The 13,745-nt window shown below is 38.8% G+C and overlaps 1 protein-coding gene across 1 annotated transcript in view; it reads left to right on the forward strand.

Annotated features, from left to right (window-relative positions):
• Positions 1 to 13,745, forward strand: part of LOC133224534 (EGF-like repeat and discoidin I-like domain-containing protein 3) — a gene marked incomplete at its 5' end in the record, with an annotated part of 80,794 nt that overhangs the window by 26,569 nt on the left and 40,480 nt on the right. Inside the window, one exon of the mRNA XM_061376058.1 lies at positions 1,115 to 1,299. Within this exon, the coding sequence (XP_061232042.1) occupies positions 1,115 to 1,299 (185 nt within the window). The remainder of the gene's footprint in view (positions 1 to 1,114; positions 1,300 to 13,745) is intronic.

Here is a 13,745-nt window from a genome sequence, read left to right on the forward strand (position 1 = left end):
TATGTCAGCTACTAAACCGAGTAGGATCCCTGAATTTGTGAAGTGAAAACTTTGGGACAGCTGCACGTATACAGGTTTTTGACAGCTGGGGCAGGAAGGGAATGAAAAAAACAGCTTCTTTTTACATTCTCATCTCTTTTACCTTTTCCTCAATAATCAAGCATTACTCCACCTAGCTCTACATCCACCTTTCCTAACCTCTTAGCAGCCCTCTGGCTCTCAGCCACTTGGTTTGACTTTAATTTTCCTATCTTTTTTAATATTAAAACTATGCAGCTCATCTGCCTTCCTTGCCTTCCAGCACTGTTGTTATAGTCCTGCTATCAAAGGGTGTATTTCCTGTTGACAGCTTGCTTCTTCCCTCTTCTGGGTCCAAAAACCTTCTCGTTTCCCAGTATACAATAGCGAATCAGAGGAGCACAGAGCCACTTATTATTCCCCCCGCCCATGGACACCCAACATGCTGCAATCAAAGTAACTCAATCACATGGGACATCTATGTGGTTTAAGCAAATAAGCCATTAACTCTATTTCTTCTAAGCAATTATCTCCTATTATTCTCCCTCCTTCACATTTGGCTTTCTGTAGTCTTCCACTCCCTCAGTGGGTGCTGGGGCTTTCTAAATTTTTGGCTAGATGTCAACCAATTCAAAAGTATAGAAGAGCATAGTGCTTGTTAACACTGTACTTCAGCAGTGGCTTTAAGAAAAGTTAATGTTTCCTCAGTAGGCAAACAGATGGTTGATGTGACATGGCATAAAAGCATGAAAAAATAAAACTGAACAGGGGAAATGATAACAAGCTGCTGGACAGGAAAAGAAAGCCAAGATAAGAAGAGACAAAAGTCATCTTTTCTGTTTGTTTGCCTTCATACATTTATGCCAGAATGAAATATGTTGAATTCTCTATCTTGTTTTTGATTCTCCCAAGGTAGTGTTGAAATAAAGTGCCTTGAATTAGCTATTTTTCATTTGTTTTTTTTTCAAGTTCCTCCAACAATAGTCTTGATTAAAGCCTTTTTCAAGAATTGCTAGTTTTCTTTTCCATAACCGAAAACCTATACTACTTGCAGAGATAAGTAGGTAGTGTCACAAATCTTATTTTGCTGTTCCAGGTTGCTCTGAACCCCTGGGGATGAAATCAGGGCATATACAGGACTACCAAATTAGCGCTTCCAGTGTTTTCCGTACACTCAACATGGACATGTTCACTTGGGAGCCCAGGAAAGCACGGCTGGACAAGCAAGGCAAAGTTAATGCCTGGACCTCTGGCCACAGTGACCAGTCACAGTGGTTGCAGGTAATGTTTCACATACATTTGCCCAAATGTTTATCTTCTTTGCATTTCAGGTATAGAAATGGTTGACTGGTTGTAGGATTATATTCATATTCTTCAGTTTCTGAGTGTAACCATCCTTACTCTGCCGTACATAGAAGATAAATCTATAAAAGCTCACACAGGTCTTCATGTCTTTGGTACCTCAGTTGCAGAAACCCCTGCCCAAGGAAACCTTCACCTCCACTAACCAAACATTATGGTCAAACCAAACCCAGCAGCCATAAATTTTCCTTTGTTAATGAGCACGAATAGTAGTTGCAGATCTGTTTCACTGACTTTTTCTATTTTGTTGAGATGTTCATATTTTTTTATCCCTTATGTCCTCCCAAGGAGCCCTAGAAAAGCATATTTACTTCTGCTTGGTGCGTATTAGCAAATCTGGCTCGTAGAAATTGTCTTTGTCTAGTTGAGACTGATCAAAATCACCTTCCAATGCCTCTCTGAAGCTAGCAAGACTAATTCAGCGCATGAATTCATTACAAAGCTGTGCAGAGGGGTTGTTTTCAGCCTGGGAGTGATTTATACAAGTCAGTAGGACGCTAATGTGAAACATTGCAATAAATTGTCAGTATCAAAGCCTATTTGAGCAGTCGCTGACACATTTACAGTTTTTGAACTGCTGAAAATAGCAGTGTTTTGAGTCAGCTGCCAGTTTGCAGTGCAGTTTTCAGTGGGAAGCCTCAATAGCACTAGATGTGACTACTAACCCCCTGTAATCTTTTCACATATAAATTATGACATATTAGCTTTCTACCTACAGTTGCTAAGCAATTTAGCAATACCATTACTATCTTTTCTTCAAGTTTACCCATGTACAGAATGGAAGAAGCAGTTGGCTTGTCTGTTTAACTTTTGAATAACTGAGGATCCTGGGATTTGCTGAATGTTTTAAATGCACCTTGTTAAAAGAACAGTTAATAAGGAGAGGAGGAAAATTTTATTGCTGTGTTTTATGGTGGAGAAGCAGATGAAAATGTTTCTCCACATAGAAGACAGGCAGTTGTATAATGTTTAGTCTAAGGTGAGACATCCCTGCCTATGGCAGAGGGGGTGAATCTTAAGGTCCTTTACAACTTTAACCATTCTATGATTCTATGATTTACCCCATCAGTGATACCAAGAAGCAAAGGGTGTGCAGACACTCCACAGGAATGTCCTGTTGGGGTGTTACTCCTCCTGTGGATGACAGTCGATTTTCACTTAGCAAAAGATGGCAAGGGGCTGAAGACTTGATTCTTATATTGTACAATTTTCCATTCAGTTCCAAGTCTTGCTATGTTTGAACCCACCTAAACCTGCAAATCTAATCTGTCCACTTGTACAGTCTCTACAAGTCCTTGAAGTAGCAGGCATACTTGTTTATATCTGGTCACAAGAAAGCCATGAAGAAAAATTTCTTTTAGTTCATTTGTCATATGTCTACGGTGTGAGTTCAGTAACTTCACAGGAATATGACTAGTTTACCCTTTCCTGAATGTCATTATAGTTAATATTTCTCCAGAGGACTATCATAACATTTGTTGTTTGAAAGGGAAATAAAAAAACAGGAGGCATTAAAAACACTAGTGCTTTCAGCACTTAAGTTGATCCTTACCTTCTACTGTAGGTTGGTTACTCTGAATTCAGTCTGTGAGTAGAGATGGGTTCACATACTTCAAGTCTAGGTAACAGTTCTGTAAGGAAGATGATTGTTGTTTAAATTTGTTCAATCATTTTTGTTCTCTTTGCTGTTAGTTCTCTGTATTTTTCCTTAAAATGCAGATTATTGCATTGTAATCTTTTAACATACTGACTGCAATGTTATCGTCATGCTGCTTTCATTGGGTTTAGTCAAAACACATTTGTAGTAAAAAGCATGTGAAAGCAAATTTATCTGTTTGCCCTTCTCTCTCAGCAATTATATATTACAAGGAATCATCTCAATAGCAATTCCACAGTATCCCGAGTAAGACATAAGTTTCTGGATTTTGCTGGCCTACCGGTATGATGTTTCACAGTGTTAGTTTTCCATGCCTTTTGAACTTTCATTTCACATGCCTTACTTGGCTTGTCTTTTATAATTTTTCACTGGAGAGTCAATACAGGGTAGAAGTCTACTGATGCCTTTAAAATTTATTGTTGTAATGTGTGGTATGTGGATGACTTGTACAGGTCTGTTCTTACGGTTATTTTGGGGATCTTGGCCCAAATGCCATTGCTATCAACTGTTTCTTTCCTTAAAAGCTTGTGTGCTGGCATGCATTGCAGAGTGCCTGCTGTGGTAAAGGTTGCTGAGAGGTGATGTTTGCATCATGAATAAATGCTTCTTGATACTTTTGGGCAGTTCACAGAACTTTTGGATGAACCCTAGAGGTAAATTCTCTGTTGTGAACTGGGGTTGTTTTATTTGGTTTTCTCTCAAAAAGGAAAATTCTGAATCTTCAGTGTATTTTAAAATGCAGCCATTAACAAGTGTGCTCTTTGTTTTAAGGAGTTCTGCAGTGGTACATCCATAATTTTGCTCCAGAGGCAGGAATATGAAGTGTTATGTGACATTTTGGGGGTTCAAGAAGTATACTGAGCTTATTGGTGCTGCAGTAGTTGAAAATCTGTTGTGATCTAGAACTTAATCACATATGAACTCCAGTTTCCCCACACAGCACTACGCCTTTACACCAAACACCATCATTAGAAATGGAAGGAAGAAAATATTTTGGTGATGTGGAGGAGAAGTTAATGAGATTAACTTTTCCAGGCCAGGTATAATCTGGATCTGAATTCCCCCACGCTTGCTCAAGAGCATTCTTGCTGTTCCTTAGTGATGATGCTGCAGAAGCTATCTCAGTTGCATGGTCTAATTTATACTACAGGAGCTTCCATTAACTTAGTTAACCTGTTTGGTTAGTGTCTCTGTACTCATCTGAGTTGAAATCTCTGCATCTTTGTGGTACAGAACAACGTAACTGTTCAGGTTTGGTATCAAATCTAAGGCAAGTAACCCTGTCTACTCCTGATAACTTTCTTTAGGGACTGCCTTTTTTCTGAAGATACTTCTGTGAAATCATCTGGATAAAAATACAAATTTGGGGGAGATGGGAAGGGAAATTAAAAGTAATGCTTTGCTTCACATAATTATATATAAACTTTGCATAAATTAGGTAAGATATAGCATTTCTGGTTAATTACTGAGAAATTTAAGCCTAAATTTCACTTCCCTTCATGGCAGTCACTTTCTGTCATTACTGTTATTTGCTGGTGAGCATCATTTGCTACCTTGAACCAGTTCACAGGTTTTCCCCAGGATCTTGCTGAACAAGTGAGCAGTTAGCTTTGCCAGTTTGGGAGTGCTTCTGCTCCTTGTGAGCACAATCCAGGATTGTAATTCCAGCCAGTTGCCCCCTCCCTGTTTCTTCAGTTATTTGACATTAAAGGAAGTGTTAAGGAACTGTTTGGTGACTGCTCTTGTAAATAGGTTATCTCCATTCTGTAGCTCATTTTCCTAGCTAAGGCTGTCATTCAAAAGAATTCACATTTGCCTCAAAATCCAGTCCCACTCAACTACTAATCTTCTGCAGTTACAAATTAAGCTTAAGATCCCTTTTCTCTCTTTGCTTTTAGTTAAGTTTTGGTGTTTTAAAATATTTCCCTATTACTGCCATATCTGTCATCATACTGATTTTCCACTCTCTCTCATTGCCAAATAAAGACAGAAACACCATCTACGTTAATGCCTTTGCCTATTTGTCGTTTGCCTGGTGCTTCAGCAGGTATCTTCTCTGATGCTTTTTCCCTAATCTACTGTCTTCTGCAATATTACTTGGAGCTAAAGAATCTCATTTTGATGTTTCCAAATAGCTGGAACTTTCTTCTTCCTCCCCAACAATCTTTTTGGCATAAATTGTTTTTCATTAAAGTTAGAATAAGTCCTAACTTTACAACCATACATGGGTATTGGTAGTATTTTATCTTAAAACCAGCAGTAAGCTGTGTTTTTTGAAGGTCTGTTTCACTGCAGAACTCAGTTGGATAAAGAGTATCCCAGTCTTGGAAACCTACTGAGGTTCCTTTATATCTCCATATTGCTTTCAAGTCAAGAGGAGCACTGCAGTAGCTTTATGTTTCTACTTTCACTTGAAAATTTTAAAACCATGTATTGTCTGCAAAAATTACTTTCATCTGGTTGCTTGGCTTGTATTTTGCTGCAAAGATAGTGGAAGTTTCTGCAGCTTGATGTGCATGAAGTGTAACCCTGATGCAGTTTATCCACGGTTATTTTATATACCTGCCATTGAAGTCAGTTGAGTTGTCATGCTTCTCTTAAATAATAGAGTGGAGCAACAAGCAATGTCTTTTTCTAATGTTTGTCTTGCTGATTGTATATGATGGAATCAGCTAAGCACTATTAGGGGCGAAAAAAACCAACAACCCAATTGCTGATAAAGACAACATTGAAGATTGGCAAAGCAACTGTTATACATGTACCTACACATTTTTAGAATGTGATGACTGCCAGTAGTTGGGTGATTTCCTGCCAACCTAATCTCCAGTACTAGAAAATGTAACAGATTTTTCATTAACACTCCTAGAAAAGAATTGTCTCAGTACTGCAATTATTCTTTCAGTTTAATACATGACCATCTTTTTCACATCACAAAGTCTTTTGTTTGAAAACAAAATTAAAATTGTGTTCCAAATAATCATTCACTTTTTGTTGTGTATATGCAAAAACATCCTTATTTAAAGAGTCACATGACATCACAGGATCTACTTGTATTCATTTTCTAGCTATTATTTGCAGTGTTTAAGCTCCTAAGTGATCGAATTAAACAGTTCTTATTTAAAGGCTGACCCTGACCCAGCTTCTATTCAGTTTTTCTTACGGAGTACAGAAAGTAGACTGTGCTGCATTTCTCCAGTATTTGCAAAACTTTACAGTGGTGCATGTTGTGCTTTGTAGCACCAACACAAGTTATCTGAAATTGTCTAAATACTAAGATAAATAAGAAGAGTAGACAGAGGATAACCATGCCTAATGCTATGTCAGTTCCAGCAGCCTCATGAAAAGCACAGCTAACATGAGCCTGGAGAGGCAGCCCAGACCTTTTTTTGCATTTCACCAAGTTACTGGCTGTATAACCTGATGCAAATGGACTGAACTACAAAAAAATTTAATTTTATGGGTTCTCTATATAAAATTTATATATACAATTTATAGATATCTTTAAATATCTAGTTCTAATTAGTTGCTTAGTCTCCTTCTGTAGTCAATGGAAATATGACAAGTACTATCAGGGAATACTTCATCCTACTGTAAGTAATTCTTTAAAGTTTCCTGCTGTGAATCATCCTGGAGATTTGCCTTTACCCTGTTAGCCACAGAGACAGAAGATTAGCTTAAACTAGGTAATGAATTTTTGAAAGATGAAAGTTACGTGGGGTGAATCTGTCTCCTTTTTAATATGGGAAGAAAACATTATTTTTCATCTCATATTGGTTGGCTTGTTTTATTGGTGGTTGTTTCATTCATTCATTCATTCATTCATTCATTCATTCATTCCTTCCTTCCTTTAAAAAAAAAGCATGTTGTTTCCTGCCTCTGATGGGGTATTTACTCATTATTATTGCACATCCTGTTTCTCCCCTTTTTTTATTTTATTTACCTGTTTATTTGTAATGAATTCCACAGGGGCTTACGAGATGGCAAATCACTATACTGTAGCATTTTCTAAATGTTGAAAGTAAGTCATAAGGAGAAAACTGTGTGGATTGTTTAAATATCTTTTGAACCGTGTCCTTAGCAAAGCAAGCATTAATACTAATACTGGTGAAAGTAGCCAAGTAAGTGGTTTCTGCCTGGCTACCAGCTTAAATATTCTTCTTTTCTTGTGGTTCTTGGCAAAGCAGCTGTCATTTTTGCTTGAAGGACTTAACTTAGACAACTCATCTGGCATCTCCTTGGTCTTATGGTTACCTTGATGAGCAACTTCACAGGGTATGTTCACACAGTCTGATAGTTCACAGGCTGCAGCAACATAACAAGGCGGGTTGTAACTAAATTGTTAGTATGGATCTTTCCCATACTTTGCCATAAGCTGACTATAGATAAATTTTGCTGTGAAAAGCAGCCAGTAGTAGAATAAACCAGTACTGGACAAATAGTTCTGAGGAATTTAGTTAAAGGCAAAAGCAGGTAAAGATTGATGCTCACTTCTAAATGGCACGCTGTTGAATTTACCTACTTTGCACTGCCTAGGAAAGAATTCTAAACAGGTCACTTTACTGTGATTTCTTTGCTGGCTTCTAAAACATAGTTTTAAGTTTGCAATTAGGTGGCCAGTATTTGCTTTTAATATGGCTCAACAAGAGCAGAAAGCTTCTTTCTTTTTCCCTCTCTCCCCTCCCTCTCTCCCTTCCTCCCTCCCTTCCGTCTTCCTCCCTCCCTTCCTTCCATCTTCCTTCCTTCCATCTTCCATCTTACTTCCTCCCTCCCTCCTTCCCTTCCTTCCTTCCTTTATTTTTTTCAGAAAAAAAAAAAAAAAAAAACCCAGACTCTAAGCTCTCCATTCCCCAATGCTTTTTGAACACTACTAACAAACACATAGCTTACAGAAATGATATTAAGAGTTAGATTTTGATTTCCTATTCAGAGGTACCTGCCAGCAAATGCTTGATGGCCATTCCAGAGATCACTCTCTAACCCAGTTTTTCCTCCAAATCATTTCATGTTAAATGTATTATTCACATTAACAATGTTACTAAGTTGTGCATTTCAGCATTGCCCTTCCTAAATTGCTTTTGACTTTGCAAAACTTTCTTCTGTAATTCATTTTATGGAATTATTTATACTAGTAATTGAATTTCAGCCTTGGAATTAAATAAGGCAGCATAAAATCTTGGTGTATTTTGCCTTTTCAATGCTGTGTTTAGTTGGTATTTTATTATTTAGGTAGTGAAGTCTGGAGCCTCTTGATTTTACTCTGACCAAATACAAAGAGATTGTTAAAAGGGCAGGCAAGAATACAGAAGCTCTTTATTGCAGGATGTCCAAGAAAAATGTCTGTGATTACACCTTCATAAAAAGGTACAAAGGGAAGAGTCCATTTGAACTGTAAATTGGCTATGGTTAAGATTTTCTAAGAGAAAAATATTTCATTGCATGAAGTCTGACTTTGTTCAGTGAATTATCTTCCCTACTCTCTCTTTTGAGTCTTCAGTAAAAAATGAGGGGTTAACTCAGTGTCTCAGAGCCTATCTTTGGAACATAAAAAAATTCATTATCAGTAACAAAAATTACTTGAGAAGTTTCCATAAGCAGTTGAATCATGTCTAGCTCTAAAGCATTCCAAGAGAGCACTGTAAGTTTCCTTACTGATTTGTAGTTTTGATCTGTGTATCACTCCCCTGCACATGAAAGATAAATTGAATAATGACCTATTTCTTATTACAGTAACAATTTCTGATCTTACTTTAAAACATCTGGGAGTGTAGGCAAAATTCCCTGGTTGTTCTGAATCTTGATGTACATAGATTTCAGCCTGAAGTATTTTTTGTTACTGTGTATTTAGGGTGGAAATTTTGCTCTGACTTCATGCCAACAGCAGCAACTTCTGAAAATGGCATACACTAAATTTTAATGGAAAGATGTTATTTTTTCATCTATTTAAATTCCTGCCTGTTTTATCTCACTATCGTTTCCACTGATCTGAAATAATGATCTGGCCCTATTTGTGAAAGCCATCATTTCCTTGCCCTCTCTCAAAATAACAAAATTGGCATGAAACTGGCTGGGTAGGAATACAGAGAGAAACGTGCAAATGTGTTTCCTATTCATGCCTTCTTCTTCCATGGCAATGTTTCAGAATAGCTTTCACTTACTCCTCATAAAGCTGTTCCTGTTTTCACATCTACATGTGAATTAGTTTTAAATTTAAGCACAACTGGACACAGGTGTCATCCCACAATGCTTTCAGTTGCAACAAGACAAAAGGATGTGAAAGAAAATACAGAGGATGGAGCGAAATGAAGTGACCTTGACAAGGTCAAGTGTCTTTGAGAAGGAAAAAATGCCTGATATAGAAACAGATGAGACAAAGACAGTACAGGATGAAAGTGAGAGTAGACTGGAACTGAGTCTAGTTCTGGTTTCTGATAGCTTGATGCATTATTAACTGGACTGTGCTGTTTTAATTAGCCGTGTGGTTTTGTTCCTAGATATTACTACTTGACTAAGCATATCTCACAAATTTTCTTGATGTATCTGTCAGGATCTTTTAAGTAAAATGTACTAAGGTCTAGGAAAGCTATTTTTCACTGAATAGCCCTTTCAATTTTGCATTCATGCAATTTTAGTCTTTATGCCACTTTAAAAGTGGAGTGAAGCTGTATTAAGAGATTCTGATTGATTTCAGAACATGCTTGTTCAAACTCTGCTATTCGTACAATCATAGGAAAGTTACAGCTGGAAAGGACCTTAAGATCACCTAGTTCCAACCCCCTGCCATGAGCAGGACACCTAAGACTAAACCATGTCATTCAAGGCTCTGTCCAACCTGGCCTTGAACACTGCCAGGGATGGAGCGAGCGTTCACAGCTTCTCTGAGGAACCCATTCTGGTGCCTCCCTACCCTCCCAATAAAGAACTTATTCCTTATATCCAATATAAAGTTCCCTGTTTAAGTTCTAACCTGTTACCCCTTGTCCTATCACTACAGTCCCTCTCCAGCATCCTTGGAGGCCCCCTTCAGATACTGGAAGGCTGCTATGAGGTCTCCACGCAGCCTTCTCTTCTCCAGGATGAAGAGCCCCAACTTTCTCAGCCTGTCTTCATAGGGGAGGTGTTCCAGTCCCCTGACCATCCTCATGGCCCACCTCTGGACTTGCTCCAACAGTTCCATGTCCTCTTTATGTTGAGGACACAAGAATTGCACACAATACTCCAGGTGAGGCCTCACAAGAACAGAGTAGAGGGGCAGGATCACCTCCTTCGACCTGCTGGTCATGCTCCTTTTGATGCAGCTCAGGATACAGTTGGTTTTCTGGGCTGTGAGCACATACTGCCGGCTCATGTTCATTTTCTCATTGACCAGCACCCCCAGGTCCTTCTCCACAGGGCTGCTCTGAATCTCTTCTCTGCCCAGCCTGTAGCTGTGCCTGGGATTGCTCCGACCCAGGTGTAGGACCTTGCACTTGGCATGGTCAAACTTCATGAGGCTGGCATCAGCCCAGCTCACAAGTGTGTTATGGTCCCTCTGGATGGCATTCCTTCCCTCCAGACTATCAACTGAACCACACAGCTTGGTGTCATCGGCAAACTTGCTGAGGGCGCACTCAATCCCACTGTCCATGTCAGCGACAAAGTTGTTGAACAAGATCGGTCCCAACACTGATCCCTGAGGGACACCACTCATTACTGGTCTCCAGCTGGACATTGAGCCATTGACTACAACTCTTCGTGTGCGGCTGTCCAGCCAGTTCTTTATCCCCTGAGTGGTCCACCTATCAAATCAATGTCTCTCCAATTTAGAGACAAGGATGTTGTTTGGGACAGTGTTGAATACTTTGCACAAGTCCAGGTAGATGACATCAAATGCTCTACCCCTGTCCATCAGTTCCATAGACCTATCCTAGAAGGCCACCATGTTGATCAGGCAGGATTTCCCCTTAGTGAAGCCATGTTGGCTGTCACCAAGCACCTTGTTGTTTTTCATGTGCCTTAACATGCCTTTCAGTAGAATCTGCTTCAAGACTTTGCCTGGCACAGAGGTGAGGCTGACTGGTCTGTAGTTCCCTGGGTCATCCATTTTCCCCTTCTTGAAAATAAGGGTTATATTTTCATATTTTGTTCCCTAGATAAAGTGGACAGAAACAGACTGGTTCCTGCCTTGGCAAATGCTGAACAGAGATGGTTGTGGGGTTTTTAAGTAGATAATGAAATTGAGACACAAACACAAAGTAGTTGTGTCAAAGGAACCTCAAATTAATCTAAATTAGAAGGCAACAAACTAGCTTGCAGCCTTCTCCAGAGGAGGGGGGAGCATGCTTAACCAGGCTGGCACTTACCTAGCAATAAGCAAAAAATTTAACAGTCCTATCTCAGCATGTTAAAGCATCACGTAAAGTAGACAGGGACATTTCTCTTGCTGTTTCTGAATCTTAGTCTATTCATGGTTCCATCATGTATTTTTCCCTAGTAACATCCTACTCTATGGATCTCAGCAGAACACAGTTTTAGGTTTTGGTTTCCATGTTAACTCGTGTGTCTAGGTGGCAATGTATTGCGCAAGACCATCTTTCCACTCTGCTTAATGGCATTCATTCTGCTTGATCCTCATGTAACTCAAGAACAGTTTCCCTGTCATAAACATGACATAGGAGAAAAAGCATAGGAGAGGGGAGGGCAGGGGAGGGGAGGGGAGAGGGAAAGGGAAAGGGAAAGGGAAAGGGAAAGGGAAAGGGAAAGGGAAAGGGAAAGGGAAAGGGAAAGGAAGAAAAGAGAAAAGAAAGAAAGAAGAGAGAAGAGAAAAGGAAAAGAAAAAAGGAAAAGAAAAGAAGAAAAAAAAGAGAAAAGAAGAAGAATCTAAAAGGGAAATCGCAGTAGAAGAAAAAGGATCTAAAAGGGAAATCACAGTAGAAGAAAAAGAATACTGCAGCTCAAAATCGCCAAGAGACTTGTAGTGAAGGCTGTCCTTCCAATTTCCTGACTGAGTTTTGGTTTGTGTCTTGGCGTACCTCTACTCACAGGAGCTCAGACTTACTCAACAGGTGTAAAGATAGAAATAGAGGCAAATTTTCTTAAAACAGAGCCATGGTTTTAATCTATAACTCATCTTTGACATCAGGACAGAGCTGGAAAGATACCTGTGTTGACAGTGTGTGTACCCACATTTGATATTTTTTTCTAAGGTAAGTCAGATAATAAATTATTTTAAAGGAATGCATGCTTTAAAAGTTAGTCCTTGGGATTACAAGAACTTCCTACCTAATTATGTCCTGTACGTAACAAAGTCTTAATTGCTTTGTGTTGTTGAAGTGATCTCCTTAGAAGCTTCATGTTTAATTAACCACAAGATATATTAATCCTATTTCAACTCAGCCTTTTTTTGTTGTATAATTAACAAGAAAAATCTGTTCACAATTAGATGTTGTATCTATATGTAGCTAGTAAAACACCTCTGTAAAAAAAGCACTGATCTACTATTTCCAATGGTAGAAGTAAAAATATTTAGACCCATCTTAATGGGTCGTCTTTATTAAGAGGTAATGAAAATTATAACACACTAGCTAACTTCCATGGCAATGTTGAGACTATAAAAATGAGTGATCAGCTGATTTTGAAAAGAAGCGTAGATGTTTCCAAACTCAGTAACGGCCTTAGAGTACAGCAGTCACATAATTGGGAGCACCACAGAAGAAAGCCATATTGTGTTCCCTTTATTCTGTAAAGGGATAAAAGATGGTTTCCACAAAAGAATTTTGAAGTATTGATGATGGTCAATGAAATTCTAAAGCTACTGACAGTAGCACTGATTTTTATAAATTACAGTATTTTTCTGCCTCCTTAAATAACCAACTGGAGAGTAGGCAAGATGCTGATAGCAAGCTGCATACAAAAAGCTTAACTTACTGCAATGTTCACACATGTTTGTGGCACACTGATAAGTTATCAAGGCAAAGAACATAATTTGTTATGTCATAGAATCCTAGAATGGTTTAAGGAAAAAAAAATAGTTATGTAAAATTGATTACTCAAGACAGCATAACTTTCTTAGTATCAAAACCATCATTAAATGCACCTGCTTTAATAATACTTGTAAAATGTCATGTCAGAACACGCTATAAAAATAACATCTAGCAATGACTGAGCTTTCTTTCATTTTTGTTTCAGTATATGTGCTCACAGATCTCACCAGAAACAACCTCCAAGTGCTCTCCAGAGTATTTTAGGCAGCTCTGATTTTCTGAGAGCATCTGAGTCTGAAGAGGCTACAGGCTAGAAATACAGATTCATGCAGAATGACCTGGGGAGGTGCTTTGCAGACCGAGGTCTTTTCCTCATTCTGCTCACAACCCTTGTGCGAGGAAAATGCTTGTCTGTTTCTCTGGCTAGAGAATTGAGTTAACAGGGTCTGAATTTCCATTCAGAATCTCCAAGTGACTGTGGCTGCTGCTGGGTTCCTCTGAGAATTAGGAACATGTTGCAAGGCCTGATGAGCTGTTCTTTATTAGCTGCATCAGAAGGGGTGAAGTGGTGGCTGTTGTTTTTGCAAAGTAGATCTAAAGCCTTACATGATGTTCACATTCATTGATCTGATGCAGCACATTTAGTTTGGATGAGACAATGGAGTCATGCTCTGCTCACAGTGCCAGAATGAAAATTAAATCAGAATTACCCACCACAGGGTGGGAAAAACATTGCCACTTACGGTGTC

Source organism: Neopsephotus bourkii, unplaced genomic scaffold, assembly GCF_033783945.1.
Source record: "Neopsephotus bourkii isolate Nb327-2 ecotype Australia unplaced genomic scaffold, CSIRO-AGI_Nbou_v1 NB_1691, whole genome shotgun sequence".
NCBI lineage: Eukaryota > Metazoa > Chordata > Aves > Psittaciformes > Psittacidae > Neopsephotus > Neopsephotus bourkii.